Source organism: Pristis pectinata, chromosome 27, assembly GCF_009764475.1.
Source record: "Pristis pectinata isolate sPriPec2 chromosome 27, sPriPec2.1.pri, whole genome shotgun sequence".
NCBI lineage: Eukaryota > Metazoa > Chordata > Chondrichthyes > Rhinopristiformes > Pristidae > Pristis > Pristis pectinata.
This window is the reverse complement of record NC_067431.1, coordinates 27,005,494-27,022,997: the sequence shown is the minus strand read 5'-3', so window position 1 is coordinate 27,022,997 and position 17,504 is coordinate 27,005,494. Positions and strand designations below refer to the sequence as shown.

Sequence of the window (17,504 nt, the reverse complement as noted above, 5' to 3'; positions counted from 1 at the left end):
GATAGATTGAAAGATCATTTTTATTATACAGCAGGTTTGTTCAAGAGTCTTTAACAGCGAGATAGAAGCTGCCCTTGAGTCTGGTGGTCTGTGTTTTCAAGATTTTATATCTTCTGCCTGATGGAAAGGAGGAGGAGAGGGAACGTCCAGGGTGGCAGGGGTCCTTGATTATGTTGGCTGCTTTCCCAAGGCAGTGGGAAGTGTAGTCTGAATCAATGGAGGGTTGAAAAGTTTCCCATGAATTCTGAAAATTAGGTCCACTCCTGAGAGAAGTTTGATGAACATGAGGCGCAGCATTACGTTGAGAAAGGTTTTAAATAAATGTGGGGGCAATGATGCAGCCTTGTTTGACACTTACAGGGAAAGAGAGACGGTGGAGGGATAAAAATTTTAAAACTGAGGCACTGTGAGTTAGGTTTCCAGTGAAGGTCAGCAAGCACAACAATACAGGCGACTGGAATTTGGGCACTGTTGGCTACAGGCAGCAGACATTTGGGAGGCTTCAGACTGATTACTTAATCATGTATCATTCTCATGAATGGTACAACAAATTAAAGGCTGTGGAATAGTCTGTTCGCTGCAGGAAAGACTGTGGTTCAGTCAAAGACAAAAGGCAGTGCAGATATCTCAATTACTTCTGATTGACTATCACATTGTGAACAGTTTTACAATTCACATTTTAGTGAAACTGACACTTGACTGCCGACATACAAGCAAGTGGCTACATCCAGTTGTTACACTGAGCTCATTTGGAGCTGAGATGCTGAGATTTGGATATATAAACATTGCTTGTTTTAGTTACTTCATTCTGAAAATTAAACCTATGTGTAATTGAGTTTGCAGTTAGTTACAGAAGATACAGGAGCCTGAGGGCACATATCACCAGGCTCAAGGACAGCTTCTATCCCACTGTGATAAGACTATTGAATGGTTCCCTTATACGATGAGATGGACTCTGACCTCACAATCCACCTTGCTGTGACCTTGCACCTTATTGTCTACCTGCACTGCACTTCCTCTGTAGCTGTGACACTTTACTCCGTATTCTGTTATTGTTTTTACCTGTACTACCTCAGTGCACTCTGTACTAACTCAGCGTAACTGCACTGTGTAATGAATTGACCTGTATAATCGGTATGCTAGACAAGTTTTTCGCTGTACCTCGGTACAAGTGACAATAATAAACCAATATCAATACCAATAATAGTTGTTGATTGTAAATCTTACTCCTATCATAGTCAGAGAATTATACAGCACGTAAACTGACCTCATCCTGACAGAGGGGAAGCCTGAGGACAGAAAAATCAGAGTGGGATTGGGAATGGGAGTTAAAATGACAGCCAACGGGAGCTCAGGATGGCCATCCACAAACTTACGAATTATGACCTCTACATTCTCATCCAAATTGTTAAGACTGCCAAAACCTTCCCTTTCATAATGCTGCTTTGTTAAAGAACATCACAGGTCACTTCCCTGAACTCACCAGCTTCCATGACTTTCTCCACACTAAATACAGACAAGAAGTGTTAATTTAAGACCTCGCCCATCTCCCATGGCTCCACGCATAGTTGACCACACTGATCTTTAAGGGGACCTGTTCTCTCCTTAGTGATCCTTTTGCTCTTAAAATGCTTACAGAAGCTTTTTGGATCCTCCTTTACCTTATCTGCCCAGGATATTGCATGTCGCATTTTTGTCCTCCTGATTTCCTTCTTAAGTGTAATCTTACATCCCTCATACTCCCCACAGGATTCATTGATCCCAGCAACCAATACCTGACATATGCCACCTTCGCTTTTCTGACCAGAGCTTCAAAATCCCTCAGGAACCAGGGTTCCCTGATCCTGCCATCCTTGCCCTTCACTCTAACAGAAACATGTTGGCCCTTAACTCTTTCTATCTCACTTAGTAAAGCCTCCCACCTGCAAGACACCCCTTTACCTGCAAACAAACTCTCCCAATCAACCTTTGCAAGTTCCTGTCTAAAGCCATCAAAATTAACCTTGCCCCAATTTAGGACTTCATCATATATCAGGTGCCTTCAGTGATAATCAATGAGAACTTTAATGGGATTTTTTACATTTTCTTAATTTAAATATCCAGAACTATTTAGAGGAATAAAATGGGAAACAAAGCCAATATTTTACTGTGTGTGGGAGATATGGGAAGTATGTTGGACTGGGACATAGTGGCAACCAGCTAGTGGTGATATTGAGAAACGTTGGCCAGATGCAGTGCACAACGCATCATATACCCTCTCCACACCAATACATTACCTCCAACCCCATGTGTTCTTGTTACATTACACTCTATCAACTGCCTTCTGGAAATCCAAATATATCACATCTACTGGTTCACCTTTATCCACCCTGTCTGTTACATCGAGAAACCAACTTGTTCACAGGGAGAACGTGCAAACTCAATACAAGCAGCACCTGAGGCCAGGTTTGAACTCAGGTCTCTGGAGTTGTACCCCAGACTTGATCACACAGGATGCTAAAGGGAAACTCTGGTCCCACTCAACCCACCTGTTTTACTGGAACAATAGAATGTAATAAAAATGATGAAGCACTATAGTAATTCATTCACCTTGCACTTAAAGTTAACGTTGCATGAATTCAAGATTTTGGAATGGATTATGAAAGGTTCATTGTTATTGGTGCAAACCAGTAAAACTCTCTAAAGGAATTTTATAAAAGTAACCTGATAGCCAAGAAATCTAGAACAACATCCTTTGAAAAAAAAGAGAAACCGACCATCCACAATATTTATTTTAGAGAATTTGACTAAAGGAGAAGAAGATTGATTCATTATTGAAATAGCAGGTGTTGGGACTTAGATTTAAGTAATTTGTCCAGTGTGTGCTTTGATTGAACATCAACAGTTAATGACAGACATGGGGCTGGATTTTATTGGCAGTTTCAGAATCAGATTCAGATTAGTTCATTGTCATTTTACACCAGGGTGCAATGACATTTCTTGCTCATGTGAAGCTCACAGAGTAAACAGTGTATATGGTGATAATAAATACAATAAAACAGCCATGTGTGCAAAACAACAGTGGTGTAAAGTGGTGAAAACTGAGGTAGTGCTAAAAGAAATGTTGAAGTGACAATAACAAAAGAGGTAGAATTAAGGGTTCAAGGATGTGGCAGCACCACCGGGAAGGAGATGTGAAAGAGGTGATTGGTTCAGAAGTCTGATTAACAGTGTCTGGTCAATGCAACTACAGCATGTCCCAGACTCCAGGGCCTGGGCTGCCAAAACACAAACATCTGGATGGATCCAGAAAGCTGAATTTACCAACTTGCTCCACTGCAGGCTTCCTGCTGTGCTGAGATTCCCCAGCATTACTCCGGGGGAATCACCTCTCCGATCCTGTGCGAGGTCACATGGTGCAGGATTGAACCACCAATGGCCACTGTGAGACAAGGGATTGGGAGGCATAGGGAAAGGTAACACTTCCTAAAAATTAGTTCACTTCTTTCAATAATTTTCATGATTTTCCATGTTTTCACTTAACTATTTATTTTTCTTTTTCTTTCATGTGTTTTAATAATTTTATTTCTTTTCATTATTTACTTCAATGTCTCTGAATATCAGAAACATTTAAAACTGTTAATATCTTTCACAGCTGGCAAAGCTCCACCCCCAGCTTTGCCAGCTGTCAAATACTGTGAGTGATATTTTGAGGGTGGGGCCACCTCAAGCCACCTCAAGCCCATTGAGACTGATCCCTTGCTTGTGGACAAGGTAAGTGCAGGTGTATATGGGTGAGGGGTAGGGAGGGCGAGGGGGGACCATGTGGTGATTCCTGGTGCAGGGACCCACAAACAAGGCCTGGAAATTGCAATGGGAATCAGGCAGGAAATTGGTCAGGTAACAGCCACGATCATATTTGCAGAAAATGCTGGAAATACTCAGCAGGTCAGCCAGCATCTGCAGAGAGAGAAATAGAGTTAACGTTTCAGGACAATAATCTTCAAAACTAGAAAAGCAAGACAACGGGTTTCTTTTGCTAGGAGAGGGGAGAGGTGGCAAGAACAGGGGTGTCTGTCCATGATTAGATGGAGACCAAGGTTAGCCAGGTGGCACAATGCTTTCGGAACTGTCCAATCAGCAGATGAATGAGAGTAGTTGGAGAGAGAGAAAATGCAAAGGGAGCATGCTGAAGCCAGGAGAGGCAGAACACACCAGATGGGCTGAAGGGCCAGCTTCCGTGCTGTACAACCCAACACAGCAGTCGTTGGATATCTAAATAAAAGTGAATGCTGGAAATACCCAACAGGTCAGACAGCATCTATGGAGAGAGAAAAACAAAGGAAATGTTACAGGTGGATGACCTTACATCAGAACGGGGCAGTTCTGACTTAAGTAGGAAAGGGTGGTTATTGAAAATTGTTTAAAATTGCTGGATGCGAGAACAGAAGAACACAAAAAAATAAGTTAACAAGAAAAATGATTAAGACTTCTATCCCACAGAGTTCAAAGAACTTTATGAAACCATATAATGCAGTTACTTTAACCCTTTATCTGACATTTTGGTAACTTGGATGAATTCTGGTGCAACAGAGATAAAACTGTTGTTAACTTAATTCACTAACCAGTAGAATTGTTGGAAAACTGCTGACAGCACAGTAAATGTTGGTCATAATATGGTGACATCCTTCAAATGAGAAATTTTCTCCATTTAGCAGTAGTCTTGCTTGGTTTTGGAAGGCAAATTAAAAATGTTTTGAAGTTTAGTCAATAACTGTAAGGATAGAAGTTTATGTCTGGAAACACATCTGTGATTCACTGACACAACTACATGCACACGTTATGTGTTACGTCAGTGAACTATCTCTGTCTCTACATGCATGGGATCAACTTCTCGGCACACTTTCCTACAATACATATCACCCACTCAAGTGCATGTTATCAACAGTTGATAAGTCAAAACTAGAGCTCATTTATCTGCTGCAAGATTTTGACACAAACATAGCAGTTAGCATAACGCTATTACAGTGCCAGCGACCCAGGTTCAATTCCAGCCACTGTCTATAAGGAGCTTGTACCTTCTCCCTGTGTCTGCATGGGTTTCCTCCGGGTGCTCCGGTTTCCTCCCACATTCCAAAGACGTACGGGTTAGGAAGTTGTGGCCATGCTATGTTGGCGCCGGAAGCGTGGCGATACTTGCGGGCTGCCCCCAGAACACTGTACACAAAAGCTGCATTTCACTGTGTGTTTTGATGTACATGTGACTAATAAAGATATCTTCTAAAAAATTCCTTCTCTCCACAGATGCTGCTCGACCAGCAGATTGTTTGTTACTCCGGCTTCCAGCATCTGCAGTCTCTTGTGTCTCCAGCTGATTTATCATGCTTTTATGGTTCATAATGGACACAATAAAGGCCAACTTTTAGGACAAACATTCTGTACTCCAAGACACCAAGAAATTGTTTGCCCAGAATGAAATTGGGCAACTTTGATGAGGACTGAAGAGTGGTGCAGCTCATTGAGCTGCTTCCTCACAAGCTCCAGTGACCCAGGTTCGATCCTGACCTCCAGCGCTGTCTGTGTGTTGGGTTTGCACATTCTCCCTGTGACAGTGTGGATTTCCTCCAGATATTCTGGTCTCTTGCCACATCACAAAGATGAGCTATTAGGAGGTCAACTGGCCACTGTAATTTTCCCTGACATGCAGGTGAGTGGGAAGATCTGGGGGGAATCGAGAGGACTTTGAGGAAGAATAAAATGAGATTAGTGTAAACGGCACAGACTCAGTGGGCCGAAGGGCCTGTTTCCATGCTGTATGACTCTTTTGATCCTATAACCACATACCCGTCAGTCAAAAAAAGGTCAATGAGTCACTCTAATCTGCAAACAGTGTCAGTCTCCCCTGTAAGAAATGAAGGCTTTTCTCTTGAACGTGGAATTGAAAGAAACAGAAAGGATAAGTGGGATCCAGAAGGACGATGATGCCCGGTGGCTGTAGCTGAAACAAGGAGACCATGTGATGATTGGGGAATGAGGGCCAGGATTTGAATTTCATGTACTGGGGACAGAGGACCAGTCCAGATGTGAGGAAATGTGGTGACAAACCAACACCGAGACCTCGCATACAGATATCAGAGATTTCTCAAACCAAGTAAATTCCTCTTCTTGTAACCGTTGATATATTACAGCAACATGTCTTGCAGCACAGAAGTTCCCATTACTGTCCCCAGTGACAGTTAAATGTGGCGCAAACTCATTGCAAATACTGTCACATACCTTGAAGTGATTTGGGTAAAGTGAACTGATGCAACATGAGGAGCACTTCATGAAGGTGCTGCCAAGAAGATTTCTCAGTGTTTGTGTAAGTGAAATGCTTGTACATGCAGGATTACAGCTCACAAGAGGAGGATGGTCAATAAGAATCTGATCTTCACTGGTCTGTCTTGATATTTATATCGGAATATGGTTGATGTTTCATTGGACAATAGACCTTGTATTATCTAACTCAGCTTATTCCACTGGGCACATAAACAGTTGCAGCAACAAGCCCCTCTGATTCCCTGCCCTCCTCAGGTTTAATTTGACCCAGGTCTTCTGAGCAGCTGAGAGAGACATGAGCTGGAAGGCAACTAATCCTTCCCTGAATAGGTAAGCAGATCCTTGGTGGGGGGGGGGGGGGGGGGAGGCAGTCGGGGTCATTGATTTCCTTGCCAGGCTATCCTGAGGCAGAGAGCCCCAGAAAGCCAAGTTGATTCCATTTTGGGAATGGGTTGGAGGGGGTACTTCTGTATGAGCCAGTCCCAGATGGATTTTCAGCCTCTGCTGTTTCATTTCTCATCTTAAATCTGCTTCATCTTCTTTAATCTTCTGTTGGATATTTGCATTGTAGGAAAAATCAGCATTTATTGCCCATCCCTAATTGCCCCAGAGAAAGCGGTTAATCCTTCATGAATGGCTACAGTCTTCCTGACGAACATCCTTCCACAGTGCTATTGGCAAGGAGTTTCAGGATTCAGATCCAGCAATGACAAAGAAGTGCCAATAAGTTTCTGAGTCAGGAGAGTGCACGAAATAGAGGGGAACCTTTGGGTGGTGGTGTTGGCATGCATCTGCCACATTGGTCCTTCTTGATGCAAAGGTCTTAGGTTTGGGAGGTGCTGTTGGTGAGTAACTAAGTCATTTGTAGATGGCACATACTGCAGCCACTGTACATTGGTAGAGGATACAGTGGCTGTGTAAGATGGATGATGGTTAGCCAATCAAGTGGGCTGTTCTGTCCTGAATGGTGTTGAGATTGGTGGAGCTGTACTTATACAGGCAAGCGGACAGTGTTCTATCATGCCCCTGACAAGGGTTCTGTAGCTACTGGAAAGGTTCTGGGTGTCAGAAGGTGAATCACTTACCTAATATCTGGCCTCTTGATACACCCACAGCATTTATTTGGTTCTCCAATAAAATATTTGGCAAATCTGAAATGCCTCCTCTCACCCCCTCTCACCTTAAATGCATGCCCTCTGGTATTGGATCACTCAATAATGGGAAAAAGATATTGCTTGTCCACCCTATCTATGCCCCTCATAATTTTATACACTTCCAACTGATCACCCCTCAGCCTCCGTCATTCCAAAGAAAAGACCCCAAGTTTGTCCAGCCTATCCTGATAGCACATGCCCTCTAATCCAGGCAGCATCCTAGTAAACCTCCTCTGCACCCTGTCTAAAGCCTTGACATCCTTCCTATAGTGAGGCGACCGGAATTGCACACAATAGTCTAAATGCGGCCTAACCAGAGTTCTATAGAGACATCACCACCTTCTGAAGGAGAATTAGGGATGGATATCAAATACTGGCCATGGCAATGATGTACAGATCTAAAAAAAATGAATAAATAAATGAATCATGCTTAAAAATTTTCTGCTAAGTGGTCTGGATAGCTCCCCTTTCACCTGGGCCCACAGATCCATGACAACTGCCGAAGACAAGATTAGGGCTTTATTTCAATGGTTTTCAAGAAATGTCCATGCAGTTAACAGATGGCAACTTTTACCTAAACTTATTTTATGTCATTATATGCATTAAAAAACTGACTTCAGAAATGCAAGGTTATCCTGCTCCATCATTTTAGCTTGCTCAGTCAACATGAAATAATTAATATCTGATGCACATACCAAGTCTCTCCACCAATTGTTGAACTCTGGCGCAACACAATGAGTAAAACATTGTGCAATTATTTTACCATCACCTCACTGACATTGACATCTCTTAAATAAGAAAACATCAATGTTTCACAGGAACATTAGTACTTGTTCAATACATTGTCAAGCCAATAAAAAATGTGGTCAAATTTTCATCAACATCCTCAGTAAGAAATTCACTGATGTTAGCAACTTACTTTCTACATGGTCTAATATTTGATCGGAATTACCAATGCATATTTGCTGCCAATATCTAACTGTAGATGCAGACACAGAAATTGTCACTGATGGAGATTAATGGAGAAGTGGACAATCCAGGAATCCCAGAAAATATTTTTCCCGACACTCTTTTGCTTTACAGCCATTTTCAGACTTTGGAAAGCACCTAATGTTTGAGAGAAGGTTGTGTTCCTTTCACTGCGTACTTTCCCTGGAATCTGTCTAAAACTAATGGCTGTAGGTTTAGAGTAAGGAGTAAAAGGTTCAGAGGGGACCTGAGGAAGATTTTTTCCACCCAGAGGGAGGTTAGAGTCTGAAATGCACTACCAGGGTGTGCGGTGGAAGCAAGTACTCTCATAAGATTTATCCAGATGAACAACTGAATTGCCAAGGTCAGAGACAAGTGCTGGTGGATGAAGTAAGTTTGGATGGGTGCTTGATAGTTGGCAGAAGGCCCTACTTCTGTGCTGTATAACTCCACGACCCCAGGAGATGAGTCATACATCACAGGTGCTCCCAGCTGGTGGTAAAGTCATGGCCAATGCTATGGATCAGAGGCATCTCTTTCTTAACCATGCATCAGTCTGACAAAAACAAACGTGTGAGAGTGTGAGAGGGCCGTCGCTCAGGCCCTGAGCCGATGGACAAGGAACATTGGGTGGTCCTGGGCCACATGTTTGGTGGTTCTCTTGCTTGTAAGACTCATACTAATTGTCCATCCCTAATTGCCCTAAACAGGGTGATCTGTTCAGCCATTTCAGAGCCAACGTTGGCCTAGGTCTGGAGTCACAACAGGCCAGACTGGGTCAGCACAGCAGACTTCCTCCATTTAAGGGCATCCATGAATCGGAATGGATTTTACATCATCCCAGTAGTTTGGTGATCATTACTAAAACAAGCTGTTCTTTTTCCGAAACTCTAACTTTTGTTGCCATTATTTGTTATGAATGTGGGTCTCTGAATTGTTAGATCAAGCCCCAGGTCTGCTGGTCCAGTGACTTAACAACTGAACTACCAACATTTGTGTAGGAGACATTCAAAGGAAGAAGAAATGTAAAGGGAGGTTTCTCAGTTAGTGTCCCTCATGAGGTGCAGTGGTAACAAGTTCAAAACTGTGGCTCAATGCACCTCACTGTGACAACAGTCCCTGCGTCACTCAACTTAAGTGAATGTTGTCTCAGGAGAGGAAACAGGAAATCAGAATGTTACCAAATATAGTCTGATGGATTCTCAAAAGCAACATAAGATTTTGTCAGTGATATGTACCAATCACATTCATATTAATGCAGGAAGTAAGGGGATCATATAAAAACTGGGTTGTAGAGGAAGGTTCACCACATTGCAGTGAGCATCATCTGAACTGAAGCCAAGGGAATAGAGTGTCCAAGATGCAAAGTATCAACCCTGTTGCTTCGAATATCCCGTCCTACAAAATCTGGTCCATTTTCAGCCTCCTCTGCTGTTGTTTGCCACTTGGCGTTGTGGCTACAATTTATTCCTTCAAGGTTGGTGTTTTGATCTGTGATTTCCTTTATGAAATGGATAATGTGTGCAGCCCTCAGCCTTTTCACCTAAATGTAAATTAAATGATGTGATGATATTTGACCTTTAGCTTCAGCTTTCCCTGTGCTTTTATTGCAGTTTTCGTCTGAATGCTCTAAGAATCTCGTAGAGTAAATGTGAGAGTTCTTTTATCAGATAGATAACATTGCTCACGCTTCTGGATGTTTTCTAAAGGATGCAATGCCCACCTTAACGTGATACATTTGTTTAATCACATTTCTTGTTCCAGAAATCACGGATTAGTCTTTGTAAAGTTGTGTCAGTCTGTGTTAAACCTTCTACCGACATAACAGATATCTACATCAATGAAAGTGCTGAGGAACAATGTGCTATGTATATATGAAGGAAACACCAGTTAAAGTATGATAAAAGGTTTTGTCCCTGAAATGTTAACTCTGTTTCTCTGTCCACAGATGCTGCTTGACCTGCTGTGTACTTCCAGTATTCTGTTTTTATTTCAGATTCTATTTTCTAATCAGAATAAATAAATACACAACATAAACATATTAAATATCATATGCTACGTGAACATCTGCACCATCTGTAAATATTGGTTATATTTTAATATAAATACAGATTAATAAACATTCTTGCCATTTATATTAAAATAACACTGGTACTTATAGCCTCGCAAACATGGTTTCTTTTTACTCCTTCCTTTCTGGAGGGAAACCAGAGACATCCAAGTCTGCAGATCATTAACTCAGCTTTTCCAAGAGTCAGCTATCATCTGAAGTCATTCAGATGCAAGTAAGAGAACCATTGGTGAGTGAAGTCAATTCCACACAAAGAGACCTGGACAATAGTTCTCTGAGAAGTAGTAAAATCAGTATTATTTCAGCACAGGGATTTTACTTTTAATAGAAGTGCAGAGTGCTTTGAACAGAAAATATTTGTTTGGGATTTCCCTTACTCTGAAGGTATTGACTTTCTAAGGAGTAACATAATGCGGCATTCAATATCCAATTGTGTGTCTGTGTGTGTGCATTGTGTGTTATATTTTACTCGATAAAGTATAAAAAGTATCATGCTTTTTTTCCTAAGTATCTTTACCTTGAATCCTGACTGGGGTGTGATCATCTCAATAGACTGAAAGTGTCAGTGAAACAGAACAATGTTCCTTATCGAAGTGTACTTTATTTTACAGTCAGAAAATGCTGCCAAGGCGGGAGATACCATCGAAGCAGAGAAATCCTCCAACATTGCAAAATACTTAAACATAGCAGCTTTGGTGATCGGCCTCATTATGATTATAACAATCATTGCCGTCCAGGCAACAGCCATCAGTAGATTCCACAGAAAATGAAGGAAGCAACAGAAAGAAGATGCAATTGGTTTCATGAGGATCTGGAAGAATGGACTCTTTTTATGTTGAAACAAAGTTTGAGAAAGTCAACATTATCTGGTGACATAAAGAAATAAATGACACAGTTTTCATTATTTTCTGTCCCTTGCAATCAGCTGAAAATGGTAATTTACAGGTCTTTATGTAGATTGTCACTTTTTTGATACAAATTAATAAAAATCAGACTTATTGACTAAACAATCGGTTTACAGTGTACTGCAATCTTAGAACATAGAACAGTACAGCACAGGAACAGGCCCTTTGGCCCAAAACATTGTGCCAAACCAATTACATTAGTAATAAAATGCCTAACTAAACGAATCCCTTCTGCCAACACAGTGTCCGTATCCTACCATTTCCCTCACATCCATGTGCCTATCTAAGAGCTCCTTGAACGCCCCTGTCGTATTTGCCTCCACCACCACCCCAGGCAGCGCATTCCAGGCATCCACCACTCTCTGTGTAAAAAACTTACCCCACACATCTCCTTTGATCTTACCCCTTTTACCTTGAATGTATGCCCTCTGGTATTAGACATTTCAACCCTGGGGAAAAGATACTGGCTGTCTACTCTATCTATACCTCTCATAATCTTATAAACCTCTATCAGATCTCCCCTCAGCCTCCGCCGCTCCAGAGAGAACAGCCCAAGTTTGTCCAACCTCTCCTCATAGCACATGCACTCTAATCCAGGCAGCATCTTGGTAAACCTCTTCTGCACCGTCTCCAAAGCCTCGACATTCTTTCTATAATGGGGTGACCAGAACTGAATGCAATACTCCAGATGCAGCCTAATTAAAGTTTTATAAAGCTGCAGCATAACTTCCTGACTCTTGAACTCAATACCTCAGCTGATGAAGGCAAGCATGCCATATGCCTTCTTTACTGTCCTATCAACCTGTGTAGCCACTTTCAGGGAGCTATGAACTTGGATCCCAAGATCCCTCTGCTCATCGACACTGTCTCTTTACATTTGATCTCCCAAGGTGCAACACTTCACATTTGGCCGGGTTGAACTCGATCTGCCATTTCTCCGCTCATATCTGCAACTGATCTATATCCTACTGTATCCTTTGGCAGTCTTCTACGCTATCCACACCACCACCAATCTTCGTATCATCTGCAAATTAACTAACCCACCCACGTACATTTTTATCCAGGTCATTTTTCCACATCACAAACAGCAGAAGTCCCAGTATGGATCCCCGAGGAACACCACTAGTCACAGACCTCCAGCTAGACTAAGTCCCATTGACCACTACCCTCTGTCTTCTACAGGCAAGCTAGTTCTGAATCCAAACAGCCAATTCACTGTGGATCCCATGCATCTTAATCTTCTGGATGAGCATCCCATGAGGGACCTTGTCAAACATCTTACTAATATCCATGTAGACGACATCCACAGCTCTACCTTCATCAATCACCCTCGTCACCTCGTCAGAAAACTCAATCAAGTTAGTAAGGGATGACTTGCCCAGCACAAAGCCATGCTGACTGTTCCTAATTAGGCTATGGTTTTCCAAATGCTCATAAATCCTATCCCTAAGAATCCTCTCCAGTAACTTCCCTACCACTGACGTGAGACTCACTGGTCTATAGTTACCAGGATTATCCCCATTTCCCTTCTTGAATAATGGAACAACATTAGCTACTCGCCAGTCCTCTGGGACCTTGCCAGTGGCTAGAGAGGACACAAGGATATTGGTCAAGGCCCCAGCCATCTCATCTCTTGCTTTCTCAATAACTTGAGGTATATCCCATCAGGCCCTGGGGACTTATCTACATTAATGCTCTTTAAGAGACCCAACGCTACCTCCTTCTTTATCTCAAAATGCCCTAGCATATTAGCACGCTCCACACTGATCTCCCTGTCCTCTACATCCTTCTCCTTGGTAAATACTGAAGCAAAGTACTCATTAAGGACATCACCCACATTCTCCACTTCCAAGCACATGTTCCTCCTTTATCCTTGAGTGGTCCTACCCTCTCCCTAGTTATCCTCTTGCTCTTGATGTATGTATAGAATGCCTTGGGATTCTCTTTAATCCTACTTGCCAAGGACTTCTCGTGGCCCCTCCTGGCTTTCCTAATTCCCTCCTTGAGTTCCTTTCTGGTTTCTTCAAGTGCTCTGTTTGATCCTAGCTTCCTAAGCTTTACATACTTTTCCTTTCTCTTCTTGACTAAATTCACCACCTCTCTCGACATCCAAGGTTCTCTTACCTTGTCATCCTTGTCCTTCCTTCCTACTGGAACATACCTGTCCTGTAATCTGTGCAGTTGGTCTTTAAACACCCTCCACATGTCAGACGTGGACGCTCAAAATCAGCCTTTCCCAATTAACTCTCCCTAGTTCCTGCCTAATGTTCCTGTAATTTGCCCTGCTCCAATTTAATACTCTCCTGCAAGGTCCATCCTTACCCTTATCTGTAGCTATCTTAACACTTAAGGAGTTGTGGTCACTGTTCCCTAACTGTTCTCCCACTGAAAAGTCGGTCACCTGGCCAGGCTCATTAACCAACACCAGGTCCAGTACGTCCTCTCCTCTTGTTGGACTATCTACATATTGATTTAAGAAATCCTCCTGGATGCACCTAACAAATTTTGTCCCATCTAAACCTCCTTCACTAAGGAGGTCCCAGTTTATATTAGGGAAGTTGAAGTCCCCCATGACAACAACCTTGTAAGTTTTACACTTTTCCCTAATCTGCCTGCATATCTTTTCCTCAATATCCCGGTGGGTCTTTTGTGTTCCAAATACAGGCCATCCAAGGGTTTAGAACATCCGACTTATGGACAGCCCTACATACAAACGAGCTCCCATAATGTTACTAAATTGAAAAGTCCAATGTGTGTACATACATTCATTCCTATGAACGGCACAACTAGTTTCCTCTCTCTCTCCACTTTTAGTAATTGTTTTTCTTATCAGCCTTATGTGCTTTTGATGCCATTCATTACAATATTGTGGAGGTATGGTTAGCCTATCAAGTTTTTTTTTGTATTTTCCAACACATGGACAAATGCATCAGTAAAAACGCAAGAAGTCCGTTACCCAGGGATGGCCTGTATAACAATCCTGAAATAAAACAAACATTTTCAAATTGCGAATTGAATTTGAATTGTTTCTTTTGTCAGTGAGTACACTGGAACTCAACAGGTTTTGAATATGCAACACGGAATAGAAAATGTCATTTTGCCATTGTATGGTGAAATGGAAATGGTTAAATCCCAACTGAGGAAGAGAGGAATCTAAAGACTGATCTAGGAGCCTGGATGGAGATTAAATCTCCTCTGCGTTGTTCACAGTGCACTCAGGGATACAATAATAGCACAAAGACCAATACCTGGGAATTCGTTCTTGGTCAGTAGTGCTGAATAGAAACAACAGCGAATTATACACTTCCTCCAAAATTCCACACCATTCAAGCCATTGACTTTCTAAGCTAGGGACATGGTACTATTCAACATGAGGTATTTGAATGTAATAGATGCTGTGGCTTATTCTTTCACAGGCTATAGGCATCACAGGCAAGCCTTGTACTTATGGATCACCCCCAATTGAGCTGAATGGCTGCTGGGAGCGTTAAGAGTCAAACAAGTTGGTGTTAGTGTGAAGTGGCACACAAAATGCTGGAGGAACTCAGCGGGTCAGGCAGCATCTATGGAGGGAAATGAACAGTCAACGTTTCAGGTTGAGACACTTCGTCTGGACTGGGCAGTTCAGTCCAGGTGAAGGGAAACCCAAAACGTCAACTGTCCATTTCCCTCCATAGATCTAACCTGCTGAGTTCCTCCAGCATTTTGTGCATTGCTCCAGATTCCAGTGCCTGTATTCTCTTGTGTCACTACTATTAGTGTAAAGATGCTTATCATCCAGACTGTGGATTATTTTTAAAGAACTTTAGTGAGCCAGATATTTTTCACAATTGCCTCATATCATGGCCTTGATATCAACTTTATATTTCAAATTTAGTTACTTAGAATGTAGAAAATTGGTCGTGCTCAGAAAAAGCAGGACAAGTCCAATCCAGCGAGTTCTCACCCAGTCATTTATTGCTGCTGCCACATACCCCAGCAGACCGGGTTCAATCCTGACTTCGGGTGCTGTCAGTGTAGAGATTGCACGTTCTTCTTGTGACCATCTGGTCTTCCACTGGATATTCTGTTCTCTACCTACAGCCCAAAGCTGTGCTAGTAGATTGAATGTCTACTGTTGAACATCATAAGATATAGAGCAGAATTAGGCCATTCAGCCCATTGAGTCTGTGCCGCCATTCAATCATGGCTGATTTTTATTTAACTCCATTCTCCTGCCTGGTCCCCTTAACCCCTCACCAATCAAGAGTCTTGACAATCTCTGCCTTAAATACACCCAATGACTTGGCCTCCACAGCCCTCTGAGTAAATTAATTCCACAGATTCACCACTCTCTGGCTGAAGAAATTCCTCCTCATCTCAGTTTTAAAGGGACATCCCTTTATTCTGAGGCTGTGCCCTTGGATCCTAGACTCTCCCACTGATGGAAACATCCTCTCCACATCCACTCTATCCAGGCCTTTCAGTATCAAGTTTCAATGAGATCCTCCCTCATCCTTCTGAACTCCATCGAGCACAGGCCCAGGGACATCAAACACTCCTCGTATGTTAAGCCTTTCATTCCTGGGGTCATTCTTGTGAACCTCCTCTGGACCCTCTCCAGAGCCCAAAGTTGTTCACAATATTCCAAATGCAGTCTGACCAATGCCTTACAAAGCCTCAGCATTACATCCTTGCTTTTATATTCTAGTCATCTCAAAATGAATGCTAACATTACATTTGCCTTTTTTACTACCAATTCAACCTGCAAGTTAACCCTGAGGGAATCCTGCACTAGGACTTCCAAGTCCCTTTGCACCTCTGATTTCTGAATTTTCTCCCATTTAGAAAATAGTCTGCACCTCTACTCTTCCTACCAAAGTGCATAACCCCACACTTCCCTGCCCTGTATTCCATCGACCACTTACTTGCCCTTCTCCCAACTTGTCCAAGTCTTTCTGCAGACTCTCTGCCTCTGCAACACTACCTGTTCCTCCACCTATCTTGGTAATGTCTGCAAACGTGGCCACAAGGCCAGGACTGTGGACAATAAGTAAGTCGGCGATGAGTACAATCTATAATTTGCAGACAATGAGTAAGTGAAGAAAAAGAATCAAAGGAGAGCTGATGGGCCTGCAAGTGGGAATAGGTAGCAGGGCAATAAGGACCAGGAGAAGGGAACTAATGAGATTACTCTGCTGTGAGCCAGATTGGACTTGATAGGTTGAATTGCCTCTTTCTGTGTCAATAATAAGGGCGAAGTAGCCCACTTGATCCTTGAAGGCACTAGCACAGATAACGGGATTGAAAAGACATCCTTACCTTCATTAACAAGGACATTGGGGATAAGAACAGGGAGGTTACGTTACAATGATATAAAAATGAGTCAGGCTGTGGACGCTGTAGCAAGGCAAGGGTTAAGGTAGTGTGCAGGCAGAAATGGTTTGCAGACAGTCTGCAGTCACCCATGCTGAGCAAGGTCCTTGAGAGCAGAGCTCCTCTTTGTGCAGCATGGGAGCCGAGGTTGCCAGGCACAACATGACAAGGTTCCAAACGAAGGATGCAAGGCACACACTAACTTTTGGACAATTACTTTACTAATTCCAAGGTATTATTGGCCATTAACATGTAGCTTCTATTGGTCATTAACACCTACATTAATGGAATGTGATTGGTATTTTATGTATGCAAATAAAGGATTCTAAGGTGCCCAAAGATTTTAATTGGTCAATATCTGTTTAAAAAAGACAACTCTGTTGAAACTTTAGAGTAGTTTGGTGATAGGGGCAGGACTGGTCTCCTTGTGTGCAAATAAATAAAGTGTGATTGAGAAATGAGTGCAAGTTGTCAGAGTCCAGTTAATTGGTGACAACAAGGCCATAGCAGGAGTACACAGTTCTGGTCACCACACTGCAGGAAGGATGTGACTGCACTGGAGGGGGTGCAGAGGATATTTGCCAAGATGTTGCCAGGGATGGAGAAGTTTTGTTATGAAGAGAGGCTGGGTGGGGGGGTGAGCCTGTTTGAGGATACAAAGTTATGAGGGACATATATGGGGTAGATACTTTTACCCTTAGAAGATATGTCTGTAAAAAGGGCATATGTTTAAGGTAAGGTGTAAGAGGTTTT

General features: G+C 42.4%; 1 protein-coding gene across 1 annotated transcript; it reads left to right on the top strand.

The window, feature by feature from the left end:
- Nucleotides 1-9,724: 9,724 nt before the first annotated feature.
- Nucleotides 9,725-11,501, top strand: LOC127583666 (synapse differentiation-inducing gene protein 1-like). The gene is made up of 2 exons (XM_052039889.1): nt 9,725-9,897; nt 11,103-11,501. Exons 1-2 carry the CDS (start codon nt 9,781-9,783, stop codon nt 11,259-11,261), a joined length of 276 nt encoding a protein of 91 aa, XP_051895849.1. The 5' UTR covers nt 9,725-9,780; the 3' UTR covers nt 11,262-11,501.
- Nucleotides 11,502-17,504: the final 6,003 nt, after the last annotated feature.

Coding starts and splice junctions, on each gene's coding strand:
- LOC127583666 (XM_052039889.1), top strand. CDS start 9,781: ATGCAAAGTATCAACCCTGTTGCTTCGAATATCCCGTCCTACAAAATC. Junction 9,898..11,102: donor CTACAATTTATTCCTTCAAG/GTTGGTGTTTTG, acceptor TTTATTTTACAG/TCAGAAAATGCTGCCAAGGC.